This window comes from Emydura macquarii, unplaced genomic scaffold (genome assembly GCF_026122565.2).
Source record: "Emydura macquarii macquarii isolate MOO-44397 ecotype Brisbane River unplaced genomic scaffold, CSIRO-AGI_Emac_v2 contig_2432, whole genome shotgun sequence".
Lineage (NCBI taxonomy): Eukaryota > Metazoa > Chordata > Testudines > Chelidae > Emydura > Emydura macquarii.
Window position 1 is genome coordinate 1,396,309 of NW_027132569.1, and position 19,368 is coordinate 1,415,676.

The window sequence follows — 19,368 nt, forward strand, 5'->3', positions numbered from 1 at the left end:
TAAGGCAGAAAAGCTCAAATCAACAATGGTTGGATTCAATTTAGATGATGCAGCATGGAATATAGGCGCTTCAAATGATGTGAATGCCCACTGTAGACTATATAGTCCTTACATTGTGATGCATCAACCACAGCTCTAAAGTTACTATTCTGGTTCTCAAGAGATTTTCCAAATTTAAGAAGTATGAATTTTCCAAATTTGTTAATTCTCCAAATATAACATCAATCTCTTGCCGAAGCCTCTGAAATATCTTAAAGGTATCTCTCTGCAGGAGTTTGAAGTTCTCATCTTTGGGGAATTAACTAAATATGTATATGACCCTCATCTCTAGTGTCCAGCACTACACTGAGTTACTACTTGGGAAATTATCAATTTTCTGTCAACCATTAGAAACATACTACAAAAACTGAGTCATGAGCTGATATGGCCTAATTTAGAAGCTCTTTTAAGGAGATTAAGATGATTTGGCTGAAACAAGTTGAGACATACTTTGTTTATTGGATCCTAGAACTGCAGAATCATAACGCAAAATGTTTTGTTTTGCTTTATTTAGGTGGGTAAATTGATTTCTGATCAAATGGTTGAACCATATACTGTGCTATGCCTGCTACCATAATGAGAGTAGATGGTACTACCTGTGGTTCATCAAACCCCCAGCCTTGTGTGTTGCCCAGGAGGGCGAAAGGCTAAGGGAGCAACCCCTGACAGAAAAGCCCCATTGTCTTGTGGGTGAATTCAGGAGAAAGTAAGGCTATGAGAGCAAACTCAGACAGAAAATCTGGAGTGGAACCCCTAAGGCAGTCAGTATTTTAGTATCTCTCTGGAAAGTCCTGCAGCAGATTAGGTACCAGATGTATTGGTTCTTCGTCTCCTCCGGACTTTACCAGTGACACCGAGAGGGGGGCCCTGATGCATGGGCAACTCAGGCCCTCCAGATTATTTACCCAGGCTTGCAAGAGAGGCTCTTTTACCCAGGCTCTCTCAGATGTACATATTCTGTCTCTACCTCTCTACATTCTACCCCTCTCAGGCGCACATATCTATGGTCTCTCAAGACTGAAGGATGCCAAAGAACATACTGTATAAAGGTGTGATATTCTTTTGCTCAAATACAGAGTCTTCTTCAGGGCAGGCACTGTCTCCTACTATGTTTATACAGTGCTTAGCATAATGGAACCCGACTCCTGCATTTAGCCTCTAGATACTACTGATGTACAAACAATAAATACATTTGATATATTTTTAGGAAAGTGGCATTGTCAACCCTCACACCATCTCAAAGCAACTAATAATAGATAATACCTCACCATCTAATGTTCTTAAATAATATTAAAAAGTTCCTGTTTTTCCTTCATGTGAACCACAAGAGGAATAAATTAGACATATATGTTGTTCTTGTTTTTTCATAGGGATGTTGGGAAATGTGGAACATGGGAACCAGTATCAGATCAAACTTATGTATGAACACAATCTTCAGCGAACAGCCTGCAACATGACTTATGGGCCATTTGGTGGTGTGAAAGGTAAATGAAGTCTGAATTTTAGCCTGTGGATTGAAGTTTATACGATGAGCAAGAAAAATGTGGGCTTGTGGCACATGCAAGCTTCCCCACTTTCCCTGCTAAATGCAGCATTTCCCCTGATTTTTATATAAGAATAGTACATTTTAATGCTCATTCAATCCTGGGTCTCTGCTGAAAATGCTAGTGAGCTTCTGTTTTGGAAGTTTTTGTGATGTGATCATTTTTAGATTAATAGTTGGGATGAGAACAGTTAGGAAGTGTCATTTGTTTTGTTTCTTTTTTTAACATGTCAATGAATCTAAAATAAGTAAGTTAAATACAGAGTGTATTAGAATGATAAAAATAAAGTGTCGAAGCTTGGATATTAGCTCATAAGGCCACATAAGTTAAAACTATATTTAAAAAATATAAAACCCAAATTTCCTTTCCTTGTGGTACTTCAGATATTGAAAGTTTTTTGTACATTTTAATCATGTTATGCTTTTCTGCATTTTGCCCAGATTGCACAATGACAATAGAGTAGTCATCCTTACTCTCTAGACCTGTCTGTGTGTTGGTGTTTTTTTGGCTTCTCCTCCTTCTATTCCACCTGTCCTATTACATCTTTTTAAAAACAAAGTCTATTTAATGGGTTTAAGCTATCCTTAGAAACATTAAGCAGAAAAGTTGTTCAGTATATTTCAGTCTTCAATTAACTTCTGCGGCCAAATTTTGAATGCTTTACTCCCATTATCCTGTAGACACTTTTGCACATGCTTAATTTATGCAAATACATAAGTGTTTGGGGCCTTACTGAATCATTATTTGCACAAGTCAATCTGACTACTTGTGAAGTTAATACTACTTGGGAATAGGGGGGTATCAAAATCTGACTGTATGTAAATATTCATGTGTTTAACCACTAGAGGACTCCCATATTTTTCCCTGAATAAAACGTACTGTGGATTACAGGACGAAAATAAACCTAATTGAAACTAAACAAACTGTGGTTCCTAACTTGAGGTTTTGTATATAAATTTTTCTAGATGACCATTCAATGTCTGGTCATCCATTCCATAAAATAAAAATGCGTAACACAAATAACAATACATTAAGGGCTGACAGAGAAATATTCACCAGTAGATATGAATAAAATAAACCCAAACCTCCCCAGTCTACTCCTGTTGGGAGTCGCCATCCCATCTTTTTGAGGGCCAAAAAAAATGTGCTTTCCTGCATGTCTAGAAAGTTGACAAAACAAATTTGAGCTCTGACCAAACAAGTTGGGGAGTAAGTTCTACAGTGGAAGACCCCTTCTAGAGGACCTGCCAGCCACTTTGTCACTAAAAAGGAGAAACTCCAGCTCAAACTCCTCTACTGATGGCAATTGTGGTATTGTGACACAAAGAGAGAGGTAGTCTCAAACCATCTATTGCTGTTAATTTGAAACCATTATCTTGTATTACAGAACTTTAGGATTGGTGTCAAAAGCAGCTGACAAATCTAAAAGAGTCTGCTTGGAGACATTTTGTTTTCATTCATTGCTAAGAGGAGAGAATCAATTAATGCAACCAATGTAGTTTGTCTTATATCCAGGCGTGTAGCCCAAATAATCAAGCTGTAGGAACTCTGAGGACTCAAGAAACCGCCAGGCTTGCCCCTGTACAAATTTATGACTTATTTGCATGGAATAGTAGTGTATATTTATATTTGCCTTAAATAGCTACAGCACAATAGGCAGGGTCTGTGATGTTGCCCAACCACCACTAGATGGTCCTCTGGTTACAATCATTGGTTTTTGCTACATTTATAACACAGCTTCCTCTGGTCTGATTCTACAGGTGCATTTACTGTAAGACTTAACGAGGTGTGGAAAATACAAAAGTACTTTTGCTGAAAACCTGCTCAGCAGAATGTACTTCATTGACTAAAACCGAATGTTTTTCATGGTTTATGGGGTTTTTGTAGAAAAGGGGAGGAGGTGAATTTGACTTACTGAAAAACTATTGGAAGGGGAGAAAACTGTTGCAGACTTGGCAAGATTTCTTACCAAAGTTACTAAAATTGAGAAAAGAAGAATATGCAGAATACTACAGAGAGACTAGGTAAAAAGAACAATATTTACATACTGCTGGAAGCTAGCAATCTTATTGAGTTTAAAGAAAAAAACAATACCCTTGATAAAGGTGTTCTGGATGTGCAGTTTATCATCTATTAACTGTTCTGATTTCAAGTTTGGTTTGATTTAACTTTGCTTTGACTCATCCCTGTGAATGACATGGAAATATGTTAAACTGGTAATTAGGCTGTTGAAACTCTAATCACTTCTACCAGGAAAAATAAAATCCATATTGCCATCTCCAGGCATTTAAATGTTGAGTCACACCTTAACAAGCATGAGTTATTTTTAGAAAAAATACTACCTGTTGGGTTTTCTTTGTTTGCCTTCTGGGATTCTAGTTGAAGCTTGCTTCATGTTTTCAACCCTTTTTTGTTTTTTTCCCCTCTAACTGAAGGTTAGAAATTTGCAACAGATTCTTTTTTTGTAAGTGAAAGTAGAGATTCTCATGCAATCTCAGGATTCTAGCAGCTGCAGCCTTTTTAAATAAAACACCAAATAGCATACAGTTGTGATTAAAATCACAAGAGTTAGCAACACTAGTAAAAACAAGTGAACGACTCCAGCTTCAACATTTTACAGAGCTTAAGTACTGGCCAGATTATGTTTATACTTCATTTCTTATTTTAAATACAAAAAGCATCCGATATCTTCTCCTTCCCACCCACCACCACCCCACTTCTCCAGAAACTAAGCTTTAATTTTACCCACACCCTACCTCTCTCTAGCCTTTGTGGTTGCAACTATAATCTTCAGTATAAACTGCTGCAGTGATGTCTGCCTAACTCTTCTAGCATCTTTAAATAATATCTCTGACAGTGGCTCCCATGAGTGTTAGTGGGGTGTTCACTCTGAATTCTAATGAGGATAATTTAAATATCAGTATCGTTAGTTATTTGACGGCAATCCTTTTAGCAGGATAATTAAACTGAAATACCCCATTATGGTTTGTAGTTCCAGAAATTGGTGTGTGTATGTGCTCTTGTAGGTTGCCATTAAGTCTCACTTGGGTGCGGTATGAGGAGGTCCTCCATCTCCTCCAAAATTAAATTACCTCACCCTTCACTCCACAAATGTGTGGAGTGAAGGGTGAGATACATCCCTTCTCTAGAAAGCCAAACAAATTTGACTGGCTCCTGCTCACCAAAAAAAACAAAATTACTTCCCTGAGGCTTTTGGCACCCAAATGCCCCTGTCAGAGCTGACAACTTTTACAGTGTGGTTGTATATTTAAGAAAATGCAGCATATTGAAAATCTTAGGGAGAGTAAAATGAAATGAAATTTAATATTAAAATAAATAGAGATTGTACCGATTCTACTGCAGTGTTGGATAATTTGAATCCAATATACCACATGGGGCAGTGGCCCTGAATATTAGTACTTCCTTTGGCTAATTTAAAGCCATTGTGGCTCTGGCTGTACAGCATCTGAGAAATGTAATTCCCATTGTGGGCAGACAAACACATGCTAGCTCTCTTTGAGCCACAATCTAAAAAATAGCCGTAGCCGCAGTGGCACAGTCACTGCTTAGGCTCACTTGAGCCTTCATGGCCACATAGCTATTTTTAGGTACTAACTTGAGCAGAGCTAGCATGTGTCTGTATACCTGTGTTGGGAATTATGCCTTCCAGCTGCTATGTGAGCATAGCCTGTATGCCACACGTGGAAGCACAGGAGATACTCACAGCTTAAATGGTGGAAAATACTTAACTGAACCTTTCAATATGCCAGATTAATGTTTGTTTCAGCATGCCAGATGATGCCCGATATTAAACTCTGTGGTGCTCTCATTAGATTTGGATGGAATGAAGCAAGTGCACTGTATGGTTTGTAGGTGCACAGAAATAAATTTCACCTTGACAAATGAATACAGTATCAAAGTGTGATATAGCAGTAATAAACTACCTTCGTGTGTCAATATAGATATGCCTTGTGAATAGGCAGTAAATATATCATTCTAACATAAGATGTTTATCTGTAGGTAGGATGAACTTGCATTTTAATGGAAAAGATGAATCATAGAGTGTTGGCATCAAGAGGGACTTGTTCTTCGTTCAGGGCACGATACATATGAATACTTCATACACAAGTAGTTTATGCATGCGAGGCCATTGAATGACCTGTGGCAATAGGAGAGAGAAGAAAGAGTGCCCAGTCAAAATGTGCTAGAGCTACTTATCTCACAATGCAGAGATTGCCTCTCTGGGGATGAAGATGGGAAGGACAGGATCCCCAGGCCTTGACTTCTCATCTTTGTCCAGCAGTCATCTTTCCCCTTACCAAATGTGCAGTGATTCCATTTATGGCCATCCAATAAAGCTCTGAAACTACTAATTTTCCTCTTCATGCTAAAGAGGGCACTACTAGCTGCCCTGCTGCAGCAGACTCCACTTAAGAGGAGCTGAGAATCCCATTTTATCAAACAGTATCTGATTTCTCAGACCAACACTTGCAACTGGCAAACAAGATGTAGTTTGTAAGCTGAGCCTATGGAGAGCTGGATCAGGGAGTCGTTAATGGTGTCCCTATGCAGGAAGAATTTGTTTACTCTGGTCTTAACTAAAGTGAGAAAAAAGGCACACGGAAAAAGATGCCATTCAAATTAGCCTGTAATATTACCACTCCTGCCATGAAAGGGTTTTTACTGAAAGTTCTAAAAACCCTAATGTTGTGTGGCTTTTACCAATATACATTCCATGCTGTCTGCTTATTTTCAAAGCACTCCTGTATTTTTACTGAATAAGCCTTGGTGGCTGTCTTTTGGGAGAATTATTTTCTAGTTGGAGAAGGCCTGTGTGAAGTAACTGGTCTCGCACTATTTTAAAAGCGGATAGATATGGACCATGCAGTCCACAACCAATGGCTCTTCCCTGAGAATTTCATGTTCCCACAAATTTCATTCTGAGGCCCTTCAACTTTACTGTTACTGTTACCACAACTCCCAGGATGGAGAGCATGGACATAGGTGTTTCTGAGATAGCTAGGCCCTTATTCATTAAGAATTTTAAAAGCATACCAGGATCTTGAAATCGTCTGGAAAAGTTCAGGTGGTGGTTGAGTGAACTGGTCACTTCTTAACATGTTGTCAGAATTGTATGCCTCTACAATTGCTTCAATGAGTTTTGTTCATGCAGTATTGTTTAATGCAGTAGAGGGGACTATAATTGCCATTATTACACTTTCCACCATCTCCCTCTAAAATGATTTTTAAAAAGTAGCCAAATATACTTCATAAAAACTCTGGAACACAGATGTAAGATTTAGTGTGAAATTTGCGCAGATTTCTCTTTCTTGTCCTGCTTAACTTCAGAATCCTATGCTGTCATTCTCATCCACTATTCAAGCCCCATTTCTTGCCATTCCTTTTGCCTTATTTCTCTTCTCCCCCACCCCTCTTTTTAACAACTTTCTGTTTCTTGCTCTCTGAGTTTGCTTCCGTTTTAGGAATAGTTATCCTGTACTTATCCGTCAAACTCTCTCCTCCCTCTCTCTGTTCAAATTCTTCTTTAACTCTAACCTTTTTACAAAATCCCTTGTGCCTCTTTATCAGTAATCTCCATAGCCTCTTTCTAAACTGGTGCTTAGATACCAGTATGGTAAGTGTCTTATGAGAATAATACCTAAGATGGAAATAAATGTTATTCCGTGTCTTGATTTGTTTGTCTTGTCTTATTTAGGCTAAATGGTCAGTTTGTGATCTAGTTCATAGCAAGGGACAGAGTGGTGTTGTGCTGCCCATGGAACAGTCCAGGAAGGAGGTTGTGTAACTTTAGAAATCACAGTCTCCCAGTTGCTCCAGAAAGAGAGTAAAATGTCAGTTTTATACTTGTCAGCATAGTCTCCTTGGCGGATTGGGAAGGGGGTGGAATCAGGGCTCATTCCACTCTTGTCCCTTCCCACAAATCTTAAGGGAAATATACACTAGCTCCGTGGACTCTCCTTCCCTTTACATGTGGAAAGTGGCAGTAGAATGCCCAGGGCCAAGAAGTAAATGGACATCTTATGTCCCCTATACTGCTTTGTTCAGGATAGGCCACTATCTGGCCATTAGACAGTAAACTCTCGGGGCAAGGGATGTGTTAACTGTCAGTAAAGTCTGACATAATGCAAAAATCTTTTAAATATTTTTAATAACAGAAAATGAGTTTGAGATATGGAAATTTATAAGTAAGATGAACAGATTTCTGCTGAAGATGTATGAAAGAGTAGGGAAACATTTTTAAATTGTGAAGTGACTGACTGAAGTTTCTATAGGCTTATATATTGTGATATAAATAGAAATTTATAAATTCTCTGCAATCAAAGATGTGCCAGAGCAAATAGCAAGCAGGAAAACAGCCAATATATGTATAAACTAATAATGTAGTTAAAATGTAATAATGAAGAACTGGATACTAAAATCCTGTGCCTCCCAAACTGATTCCTAATTGCCTGACTCCTAGGCTTCCATCTAAAGTGCCTATGAAATGTGACAATGGCCGTATGCCATAATAGGAAGCAACCTTTCCCAAGTGGCAGATGGGATTTATGATTGTTGCGAGGGAAAAAATGATATGTTGAGCTTCATGTATGAATATGCTCAGTGTTTCTTGAGCTTTAAAAAAAAGCTAATGAAAGTTTAATGCTGTCTTCCATCTAAGGACTGAATAGATAATGCATTGATAGCTCATGCCCCACCAGTGGGAATTGTTGACAAACAAGATACTGAGTCACCACTTAACTAGACAGAACACTCATTTTCTCTAGTTATGTGTACATAAAGCATATTTGAAGTTGTTGTATAGTGATGTATGTTAATTCTGTCCTTATTTTCACTGGCAAATGTTTATACTCAGTTTTTTGTTTAATTGTACAAGAAACAAGGTGATGTCATGATAGGGTCTACTACAGACCACCTAACCAGGAAGAAGAGGTGGATGATGCTTTTTTTAAACTAACAAAATCATTCAAAGCACAGGACTTGGTGGTGATGGGAAACTTCAACTACCCAGATATCTGTTGGGAAAATAACACAGCAGGGTACAGATTATCCAACAAATTCTTGGAATGTATTGGAGACTTTTTTTTTTCAGACGGTGGAGAAAACTGCTAGGACAGAGGCTGTTCTAGATTTGATTTTTGACAAATACGGAGGAACTGGTTGAGAATTTGAAAGTGGAAGGCAGCTTGGGTGAAAGTGATCATGAAATGGTAAAGTTCATGATCCTAAGGGATGATAGGAGCGAAAATAGCACAATAAAGATAATGGATTTCAAGAAAGCAAACTTTAGCAAACGCAGGGACGTGACAAGTAAGATACCATGGCAAGCAAGTCTAAGGGGGAAAATCAGTTCAAAAGAATTGGCAGTTGTTCAAAGATATTATGAAGGGCACAAGAGCAAATTATCCCATGGCGTAGGAAAGATAGGATATGTGGCAAGAGGCCACCCTGGTTTACCCAGGAGATCTTCAATTATCTGAAACTCAAAAAAGAGTCCTACAAAAAGTGGAAACTAGGTTATATTACAAAGAGTGAATATAAACAAATAACACAAGTATTTAGGTACAAAATTAGAAAGGCCAAGGAACAAAACAAGATTAAATTAGCTAGAGACATAAAAGATAACAAGAAAACATTAGACAAATACATTAGAAGTGTGAGGAAGACCAAGGACAGGGTAGGCCCGTTACTCAATGAAGTGGGGGACAAAGAATAACAGAAAATGTGGAAATGGCAGTAGTGATAAATGGCTTTTTTGTTTCTGTTTTTATTGAAAAAGTTAGTAGAGATTGGATATCTAACATAGTGAATGCCAGTGAAAAAGAGGTAGGATATGAGGCTAAAATAGGGAAAGAACAAGTTAAAAATTACTGAGACAGGTTAGATGTCTTCAAGTCACCAAGGGCTGGTGAAATACATCCTAGAAACTTAAGGAGCTGACTGAGGAGATATCTGAGCCATTAGCAATTATCTCTGAAAAGTCATGGAAGACTGGAGAGATTCCAAGGGATTGGAAAATGGCACTATATTTGCCCATCTATAAAAGGGGAAATAAGGACAATCTGGGGAATTACAGACCAGTCAACTTAACTTCAGTACCCAGAAGATAATGGAGCAAATAATTAAGCAATCAATTTGCAAACACCTAGAAGATATAAGGTGATGAATAACAGTCAGCATGGATTTGTTGTTGTCAAGAACAAATCATGTCAAACCAACTTGATAGCTTTCTTTGACAGGGTAATATGCCTTGTGGATAGGGCGAAGTGGTAGATGTGGTATATCTTGACTTACTAAGGCTTTTGCTACTGTCTCACATGACCTTCTCATAAACAAACTAGGGAAATACAACCTAGATGGAGCTATTATAAGATAGGTGCATAACTGGTTGGAAAACCATTCCCAGAGAGTAATCATCAATAGTTCACAGTCAATTTGGAAGGGCATATCAAGTTCTGTGTCTGGTTCTGTTCAATATCTTCATCAGTGATTTAGATAATGGCACAAAGAGTACATTTATAAAGTTTGTGGGCTATACCAAGCTGGGAAGGGTTGTGAGTGCTTTGGAAAATAGGATTAAAGTTCAAAATGATCTGGACAAACTGGAGAAATAGTCCGAAGTAAATAGGATGAAATTTAATAAGGGCAATGCAAAGTACTCCACTTACGAAGGAACAATCAGTTGCACACATACAAAATGAGAAATGACTCCCTAGGAAAGGGTACTGCAGAAAGGGATCTCGGGGTCATAGTGGATCACAGGCTAAATATGAATCAACCGTGTAATACTGTTGCAAGAAAAGCAAACATTTTTCTGGGATGTATTAGCAGGAGTGTTGTAAGCAAGACATAAGAAGTAACTCTTCTGCTCTACTGTGTGCTGATTTAGGTCTCAACTAGAGTATGGAGTCCAGTTCTGGGCACCTCATTTCAGGAAAGATGTGGACAAATTGGAGAAAGTCCAGAGAAGAGCAACAAAAATGAATAAAGGTCTAGAAAACATGACCTCTGAGAGAAGATTGGAAAAAAACCAGGGTCTGTTTAGTCTGGAAGGGGACATGATAATCATTTTCAAGTATGTAAAAGGTGTTACAAGGAGGAGGGAGAAAAATTGTTCTCCTTAACCTCTGAGGATAGGACAAGAAGCAGTGGGCTAAAATTGCAGCAAGGGTGGTTTAGGTTAGACATGAGGAAAAACTTCCTAACTGTCAGGGTAGCTAAGCTCTGAAATAAATTGCCTAGGGAAGTTGTGGAATTGGAGATTTTTAAGAGCAGGTTACACAAACCCCATCGGGGATGGTCTAGAATGATAATGCTAGGTCCTGCCATAAGTGCAGGGGACTGGACTAGATGACCTCTTGAGGTCCCTTTCTGTCTTATGTTTCTATGAAAATGTGTTTGAACTAAATGGATTTAAAATGATCTGTGAATTCAGCTTGCTTCATATAGCTTCTTGAAATAAATTGATAAATTCCATAGAGTTCAGTCATCCTAATGATCAAGTATGTACTGATTTTGCAGTTAGGATTTCCAGATCATAAAATGGCTTTCAGAATTATACAAATTTGTTGGAAGTTATTCTATAGGTACTGCATAAATAAAAGGAGATGATAAAAACAAAAACAAGTGTTTTAAAGAAAGAAAATAAAAATTCTAGCATGAAAAAGGTACAAGAAAAAAAAAAGCAAAAACATTAAAAACCCACTCCTCCATCCATGTACCTAGCTTTTCACAGCAAACTGTCTGAATTCATTTTACTTTTATTATAGTCCTGGCCTAGAGGCAAAGTATATTTGAGTGTTGCAACAAAAGGGGTGCTATAAGGAGTAATTTTTTTAAATAATAAAAGACAACATGTGTGTAAACCATGAAACCTTGTAACAGGAAACTTTATAAGAAGAGTGGCTGTGCTTAACTTTTCCACAATTCTGCAAGAATGAATTTTATTAGGTGTTAGTCAGAAAAAAAATTATCAGCTGACTTTTATGCTGTAAGGTTAATTGAGTCTTATGATTATGTTTAAATACAGCAATGATATAAATTTGGACATTGATTTGTCGGCTATTTTTTTTTACGGAGCATGATGTTTAACTATTACCTTCCTGTTCAATTGCTTCTGTGTAAGGAAAGATTGTTCCACAAGCTCATTTTTCTGTGGATTTTGTTCAAAGGATAAATCTACAAATCTCTGCTCCTGAACACCTCCCCACATAACATCACTTTGAAAGGCTATTAGTGGTGTGTGTTCCCTTTGAATAATGATGATATAACCTTTTCTGTGAGTTGAACATGTGATGGAGAAAATAATTAAGGAAGATTCCTATTGCATCTCTTTCCAAACTGTTCTGCCTCTCTACCTCTTTCTTTTAGGTGATGGGTGAAATCTTAGCCCTATTGAAATCAATGGCAAAACTCAAATTGACTTCATCAGGCCAAGATTTTATCCCATCTGACTATATAGTTAGATCCATCATTTATTGCAGCTGCTGTTAATTGGAGTGGTAATAATGGAAACAAATTAGGTAGAAGCTTGATAAATACAATGAACAAAGAAATGTGTAAAATTGAGTCTAGGAATCCATGTGCTTGAGGGATTTGTGTGTGTATTCAGGTCCTATCCAGAACAGTATGATCCTGTGCTTTTATTCTGAACATACCATTGAAAATCATAGATTCTGACTTTGTGTTAAGTCAACCTATCCAGGAGAGAAGTTAGGTTGCTATGGCAGCTACTCAATTGGGATGGGAAATATTCCTTCACATAACCTCCACAACTCTGCATTCTCAGGAATTCAGTGCTGGTCCTGTTATGTAGAGAAACACATGTCATTTGCATGGTTATCAGATTAGTACCTCTCACAAGTAGTAAATTAACTTTAAAAGCATCTCACCTGATCTACACTGCGAAGGTAGGTCGATGGAATGCTGCTTCCATCGACCACATAATGTATGTGTCTTCACTGGCTGGTCAGTTACATCGACTTAAATCGTGGGAAAATTCGACATAATAAAACCACCTCCGCAAATGGTGTAGCATTGAAATTGAATTGTTTGGGTCGAATGAGTGACAGTGTATGCGGAGCGCAGCATAATGCGATGTAATTGGCCTCTGTGAGTTGTCCCACAATGCTCTGCTGTGACCCCTCTGCACATTCGCACTGTGCTGCACCGCGGCCATGTGTTTTGTCAGCGTGGAGAAAGCTTGCCAGCAGAACTGAGCATGGTGACTGCACTCCCCAAATGCACTCCAGCCTGGAGTTGACCTGAGGTCTTGGATCTCATTGGTCTGTGGGGCGAAGAATCTGTTCTGACTCAGTTCCAAGCCAGCAAAAGGGATTTAAATATTTATGAAAAAATATTGCGCGGCATGTTGGAAAAGGGGCACAGGAGGGACACGCAGCAGTGCCGCATTAAAATCAAATTGCTGAGGCAGGCGTATCAGAAAACTCGGGAGGCGAACAGTCGTTTTGGCTTGTCACCAAAAACATGCTGCTTTTATGAGAAGCTGCATGCAATTCTCGGTGGTGACCCCACCACTGTCCTGCTCCGCAGCATAGATACCTCAGGGGAATCCAGGATGAACGAGGAAGATTCTATGGAGGAGGAGGACAACAGGAGCCAAATGACTGGGGAATCCATTCTCCCTGAAAGCCAAGAGCTATTTGTAACCCCAGAACAGCCCGCCCGGATGCAGGACATTGTGAGTGACTGAGATGCCGGGGAAGACACATCCAGTGAGTATGTACTGCAAATCTCATTTCTTTGTTTATCTCCCCAGTCCAGCTTCTTATCCTAGTGGGGGGAAAAAGTGACTGTGGTGGTGAAGATGGGCTTCCTCTTTGTTAGTTCACCTGAGCAAGGGATTCCTCCTGGAAAAGAATGTGTATGTGCACAGGGATGCTCTGAGAATCCTCCATGGATATCTCTGGGAAACTTTCATGTGGGTACTCTGTGATCCTTTGCAGAAGGTTTCTGGGGAGATCAGCCTTATTTCTTCCTCTGCAATAGCACACTTTCCCCCACCACTCTCTTATTAATTGTTCAGGCATCATCACGGAACACAGCATAGCAGCATAATGGCCAGGCCTATACTCAGATACTTGCAGTAAATCTTCCCTTTCCACCTCTGTTACCCTCAGGAAACTGATATCACTCATGGTCACCATGGTGCAAATTTGCAGTACCCATTCCATACAATTGTTTTTTTTCCCTCTGCCATGGGAGGCTTTTTAGGAGTCGTGAGACAGGTGCCCACATATGGTTTTGCCCGAGGGAATTTCACCCTCTCCTCCCACACACACTGTACTGCCTTTTCAAAAACCAATTTTTGGAAGGGTCTGAGGGGGTGAAACAATCCTGCAGGTTGGGGAGCTATGGATTTATGCTGCGTGCACTACGGAGATTTCCCTTAAGTGGATGCACCAACCCCTTACTTACCATGGCTGGAACAGTACTACGACCCCAGCAATAGGTAGAGATTGGTATGCAGGTCTGCCATTCCCTTCAGAATATAAAGGGGAGTTAATTTTACATTGTAACATTGCTTTTCGTCCATGGGCCAACTAACAATGGATACCTTGTGCTTTGCTTGACTTTCAGTGGCCGGCATGGCCTTCAGCTCAGCATCTACTACTCTCACTGACCATCTGTTGCAATTTAGAAGGTAAAAAAACTCCTCAGGATGACATGTTCACTGAGATAATGAACACCTCTGTGGCTGCTGACACAGAGCTAAGAGCCTGGAGGATTTCATTATGGGAGAAAATTAACATGGACGTGGAGAGCAGGAAGGCAACCCACGAACGTGAACATGCAACGCAGGATGAGATGCTGCGCATAATGAGGGATCAGTTGGGCATGTTGAGGTATTTGGTTGAGCTTCAAGAAGAGCAGTGGCAGGATAGCCTCCCTATGCAGCCTCTGCAAAACTCTCAACTCTTGCACTCTTTCCAAGCTCCCACCCCCAAGCGATCTAGAAGGAGATTGAGCAGGGTGCAATAAGTGCTCCACTCCCCACTGGGTGAGGGCAGCAGAAAGAGGTTCCGGTCTGTCTAAGAAATGGGACTCTGTTTTTGCTGTTTACACATTGAAACTTTGCTCTGTCCCCCCTCAGAGCCCAATTACAATGCATGCAAAGTGTTGAAATAACTTCTTTCCCTTCACTGTAAACGACCAACAATAAAAATTTACTGCTTTACAGATCATTACTCTGTCTTTATTGAGACCTCGGGGATTAGAGCTGGCAGGAGAGGGGGAGTAGCACAGCCCTGTAGTGCTAGGGAGTGGATGGGGGATGCGAAGGGAAAACAGAACACAGATTTTTCAGAAACATTAGGTCTCACTACAAAACCGATTTATTCAAGGCTTCCTTGTGGCGCAGCGCTCCGTGGTTGACTCCCAGCATTGCACTGCAGGCTGGCTGCCAATTTTGAGCAGCTAGATAATCTGTCTCCATGACCCAACCCAATGGGAAATTTTCCCCCTTTGGCTCACAGACATTATGGAGCACACAGCATGCAGAGATAACTGCTGGGATGTTTTTTCCACTGAGGTCTAGCCTAGTGAGTAAACTGCGCCAGCGAGTCTTTAAACGTCCAAATGCACATTCCACGACCATTCTGCACTTGCTGAGCCTATTATTGAAGCTCTCCTTCTCGCTGTCCAGGTGCCCGGTGTACAGTTTCATCAGCTAGGGGAGCAATGGATACTCAGGGTCTCCAAGGATCACTATTGGCATTTCAACATTGCCAATATTTAATTTTGGTCAGGGAAGAAAGTCCCTGCTTGCATCTTTTGGAATAGACCTGAGTTCCTAAAGATGTGTGGGTCATGCACTTTTCCAGACCATCCCACATTGATGTCAGTGAAGCGTCCCTTGTGATCTCAATGGTGTTGCAGGCCCTTGTGGAAGTATTCCTTTCAATTAATGTACTCTGTGGCTAGATGGTCCAGTGCTAAGATAGGGATATGTGTGTCATCTGTTGCCCCACCACAGTTTGGGAACCCCATTGTGGAAAACCCATCCACTATGTCCTGCACATTTCCCAAAGTCACTACTTTTCTTAGCTGAAGTCTGTTAATGGCCTGGCAAACTTGAATTACAGCAGCTCCCACAGTGGATTTACCGACTCCAAATTGATTCCCAACTGACTAGTAGCAGTCTGGTGTTGCTACCTTCCACAGAGCGATGGCCACCCGCTTCTCCACTGTCAGAGCCGATCTCAAGTGAGTGTTCATGCGTTTCAGGGCTTGGGGACAGCTCTGCACAGAGTTCAAAGAAAGTGGCCTTTCGCATATAAAGTTCTGCAGCCACTGCTGATCATCCCACACCTTCATAATGATGTGATCCTACCAGTCACTGCTTGTTTCCCGGGACCAGAAGTCGTGTTCCACTGACAGATGGTGCGTGACAGCCAGCAGCAAATGGAAATTGATTCATTTTATGGTTTGTAGCAGGGTGGCTTGAGTAACATCACGTTTTCAGCACTGAGGCCCCTGTCTTTCCCTTGAAAATACTGCAGGATAAGATGTGAAGTGTTTGTGATGCTCACAATGGTAGTGCAGAGCTGAGCGGGCTCTATGCCTGTTCAGCAATGGCGTGCGCATGGCAGAGACTGAAGGGTTTACAAAAATGGTGCAAAAAAGTGTTAGTCTGTTTGGGACAAGAAGGGAGGGGGAGGAAGGACATTACATCATGGGAGGACGACAACCTTCCCAAAAGCCTCTGTGGCTAGTTGCACTGTGGGATAGCTACCCACGGTGCATTGCTTTGATTGCTGACCCAAGCGCGGCTAATGGGGATGCAATCCCTTGACACAGTGAGCGTGGTGTGATCACGCTCCTGCGACTTCTAAAATTTGGTGGGTGAAAGTCTGTTTTAAATTAATAGACTTCACTCCGCAGTGTAGACATACCCTTGGAATGGTGCTTCCATAATCTCTAGTGGCAGCATCTTTTGTTGTCTGATTGTTCTAATAGGGTATTTTCTGCTAATGTTTAATCCCAATGTGTCCCAGTGACTAATGAAAATAAACTATCCCTGTTGTCTTTATCATAGACTTTTGTTTTATTTGGGCCCCATTTATTTCTCTTATCTTTAGACTGAAAGTCAAATTATTTTATCTTTTCCTCATTGATCTTTATTTTCCAAATCTTTTATAAATTTCATATGTAACTGTATACTGCTCTCTCTAATTTGTCTTTAAAAATATTGTGCCCAAATGTGAACAATTGTTGTACATTATTAGTATGCAGTTTTCCTACAGGGTTATGGCTGTTGGAGTACCCCAGTCAAGGTTTAACAAGTGCCAAGAAGAACAATTACCTCATTTGTTTTTAGGAGGATATGTCTATTAATATGACCCAATAGAACATCTGTCTTTTTGGTGACAGTATTATATTATTAACTCATATTTAATTCATCATCCTACTCTAATCTCCAGTTTCTTCTCTGGGGTACGATAGCCTAGTCAACCTTCCTCATTCTCTAGTTTCCTGTGAGACAATTGTGCAAGATCATAGCAAATGTCTTACTGAAGTTTAGAGACGTTGTACACTATATCCTTTGTCCAATATTGTTAGCCTGTCAAAGAAATAGTTACTTTAGTGTGATTAGTTTTTGATTCCTTCATACCTTTTTTATATTACCTTATTTTTTACAAATTCATTTCTTCATTATGTGTGTTTGTAATTTAACAGGCATCAGAGTTACCTGCTTTGCTGAAATTCCTTGGGTTGCCCCCTTTTTCCACATAGAAAATGGGGACTTTTTCTCTTTTCTAAATCTCTGAGATCTTATCCATCCTCAAAGGACCATCAAAAATAGGTTTGTAAAAATAGCAGTACTTCGTCTATTGATTCTTTTAGAACCCATCAGTGACTATCATTGGGCTCTGTGGTCTTTTTAAAAAATGTCAAAGGTACTAGATTTTTTTTTTTAATGACTCAAACCCTGATTCATGGAGGTGCTTCTCTCACAGTACTGAGGCATCTTTTTTCTAAGCAGGGATACTTTCTGATAGTTGTACTCCAGTCTAGGGTTATTTTGTGGTTTCAAGAAGTGTTTCGGCCAGCTGACCTATCAAAAAAGTACATCATTTGAATGAGCTAATGGAGTGATTTCTTCTGGTCATTTCAGTAGATGCTTGTTTTCTGGCTTCTGTGTGTTTTTTAACAGCTGAACACGGAATTCTATTACTGATTAGTGTTTGTTTTGAAGTTTTATTGGAGGGTGAGGGTCAATAAGTGGTCTTAGCATGCACTTAGAGTTCTGTATTTCTTCTTGTTTGGGCCTCATGCAGTTTTTCCATGGATGGAGATAGAGCAGCCGATACTGATATACTGACTCCTGACACTTGCTAAAGCTTGCTAACGCCCACAAGCTGAAAATGTTGATTTCCTGGGCATCTGCTCATTCTTCCCGTAGACTTTGTGTGCAAGTTGCTCACATACAGGCTTTGTCTAAACCTTGCAGATTCTTTCTGAATCACATCTCTAAAATACAGCCTTCCCTATCCATTCACACAGCTAAAAATCTCGTCCAGGCTCTCATCATCTTGCGTGTCTTCTACTGCAACATCCTTTTCTCTGGCCTTGAGAAATGCAGTCTTACTTCACTCCTATCCATTAAGAATGTGCTGCAAAGATAATTTTCCTAGCCCATTGCTTTGACCACATCACTCTCTCTTTGCATCCCTCCACTGGCTCGCTCTTCTCTATCGTGTCAAACATGTACTTGTATTCACTTTCAAGTTCCATGCAACCAATCCTCAACCTACCCATCATCTCTCATTCAGTATCCAAAGGTCGACTCCTACCTCCCATACGTCCATGATGCCAGCCTCCGTGGCCCACTTGTTAAATTATCAAACAAACACCTTTTGTGCTCTGTCCCATGCTGTGCTTCACATTTGAGAGGAGCTTCCCATAACCATCTGCAAAACTATCTTGTTATCCTCCTTCAGAAATGTTCTCAAAACTCTTCTTTGCTGTGATGCCTACAGACAATGGTTAGGATGCTGGTGTGGTGAAACCACAGCATACTATGTTGACCTATGTTGTCTCATTATATCTTCTACTCTCTTGTTGTTCTGACTGTATCTATCTGTTATCTCTTATACTTAGATTGTAAGCTCTTTGGGGCAGGGATTGTCTTTTTGTTCTGTGTTAATAAAATACCTAGTACAATGGGGACTTGGGGCTACAATAATATAAATAATATCAGATGATAAGAATAAATTCATCTTTGAAAGAAAAATGCTTGACCCAGTGCTGACGACACACCCGTATTCCGTTCCAACACTAATATATGTGGAGTATTTGTGTATTTAACTTCCATTATTAATGAAAAGAAAACCAGAACATGAAGGTGTTTAACTGCTTAAATTAAAATGCTATCCTTGACTGTAGATTTTTAAATAGATAATTGTTTACATGGCTTTTAGATTAAGTAATGATGAGATAAACTAGAGATTAAACAATGTTTAGGTAGCGTTACTAGGTGACTTAATAAGTTTAGCATGCGGAAATGTTAGGCAGCTAAGCCTTGAAAAGAAGGTTATGCTTTTAAACAGCTTTATTTCTCTGTCTGCGTATGGAGCTAAGTGCTGACTTAAGATTTTAAGAAGCTGAAATACATCTATGTTGCTGTAAAAGGAAATGTTTTAGAAGAAAACTTGGCTTCAGATGGGTGATCCATTTATTTGAATAATACGGTGCATGAAGCAAACGTGTGATGGATATACTGTTATGAAAATCTCGTTATGAT

The 19,368-nt window shown here is 39.8% G+C and overlaps 1 protein-coding gene across 7 annotated transcripts in view; it reads left to right on the forward strand.

Annotated features, from left to right (window-relative positions):
• Window positions 1–19,368, forward strand: part of BBS9 (Bardet-Biedl syndrome 9) — a 417,433-nt gene that overhangs the window by 8,184 nt on the left and 389,881 nt on the right. For all 7 annotated transcript variants that reach the window (XM_067562493.1, XM_067562496.1, XM_067562494.1 and 4 more), the window contains one exon: window positions 1,410–1,523. In XM_067562493.1, the coding sequence (XP_067418594.1) occupies window positions 1,410–1,523 (114 nt within the window). The remainder of the gene's footprint in view (window positions 1–1,409; window positions 1,524–19,368) is intronic.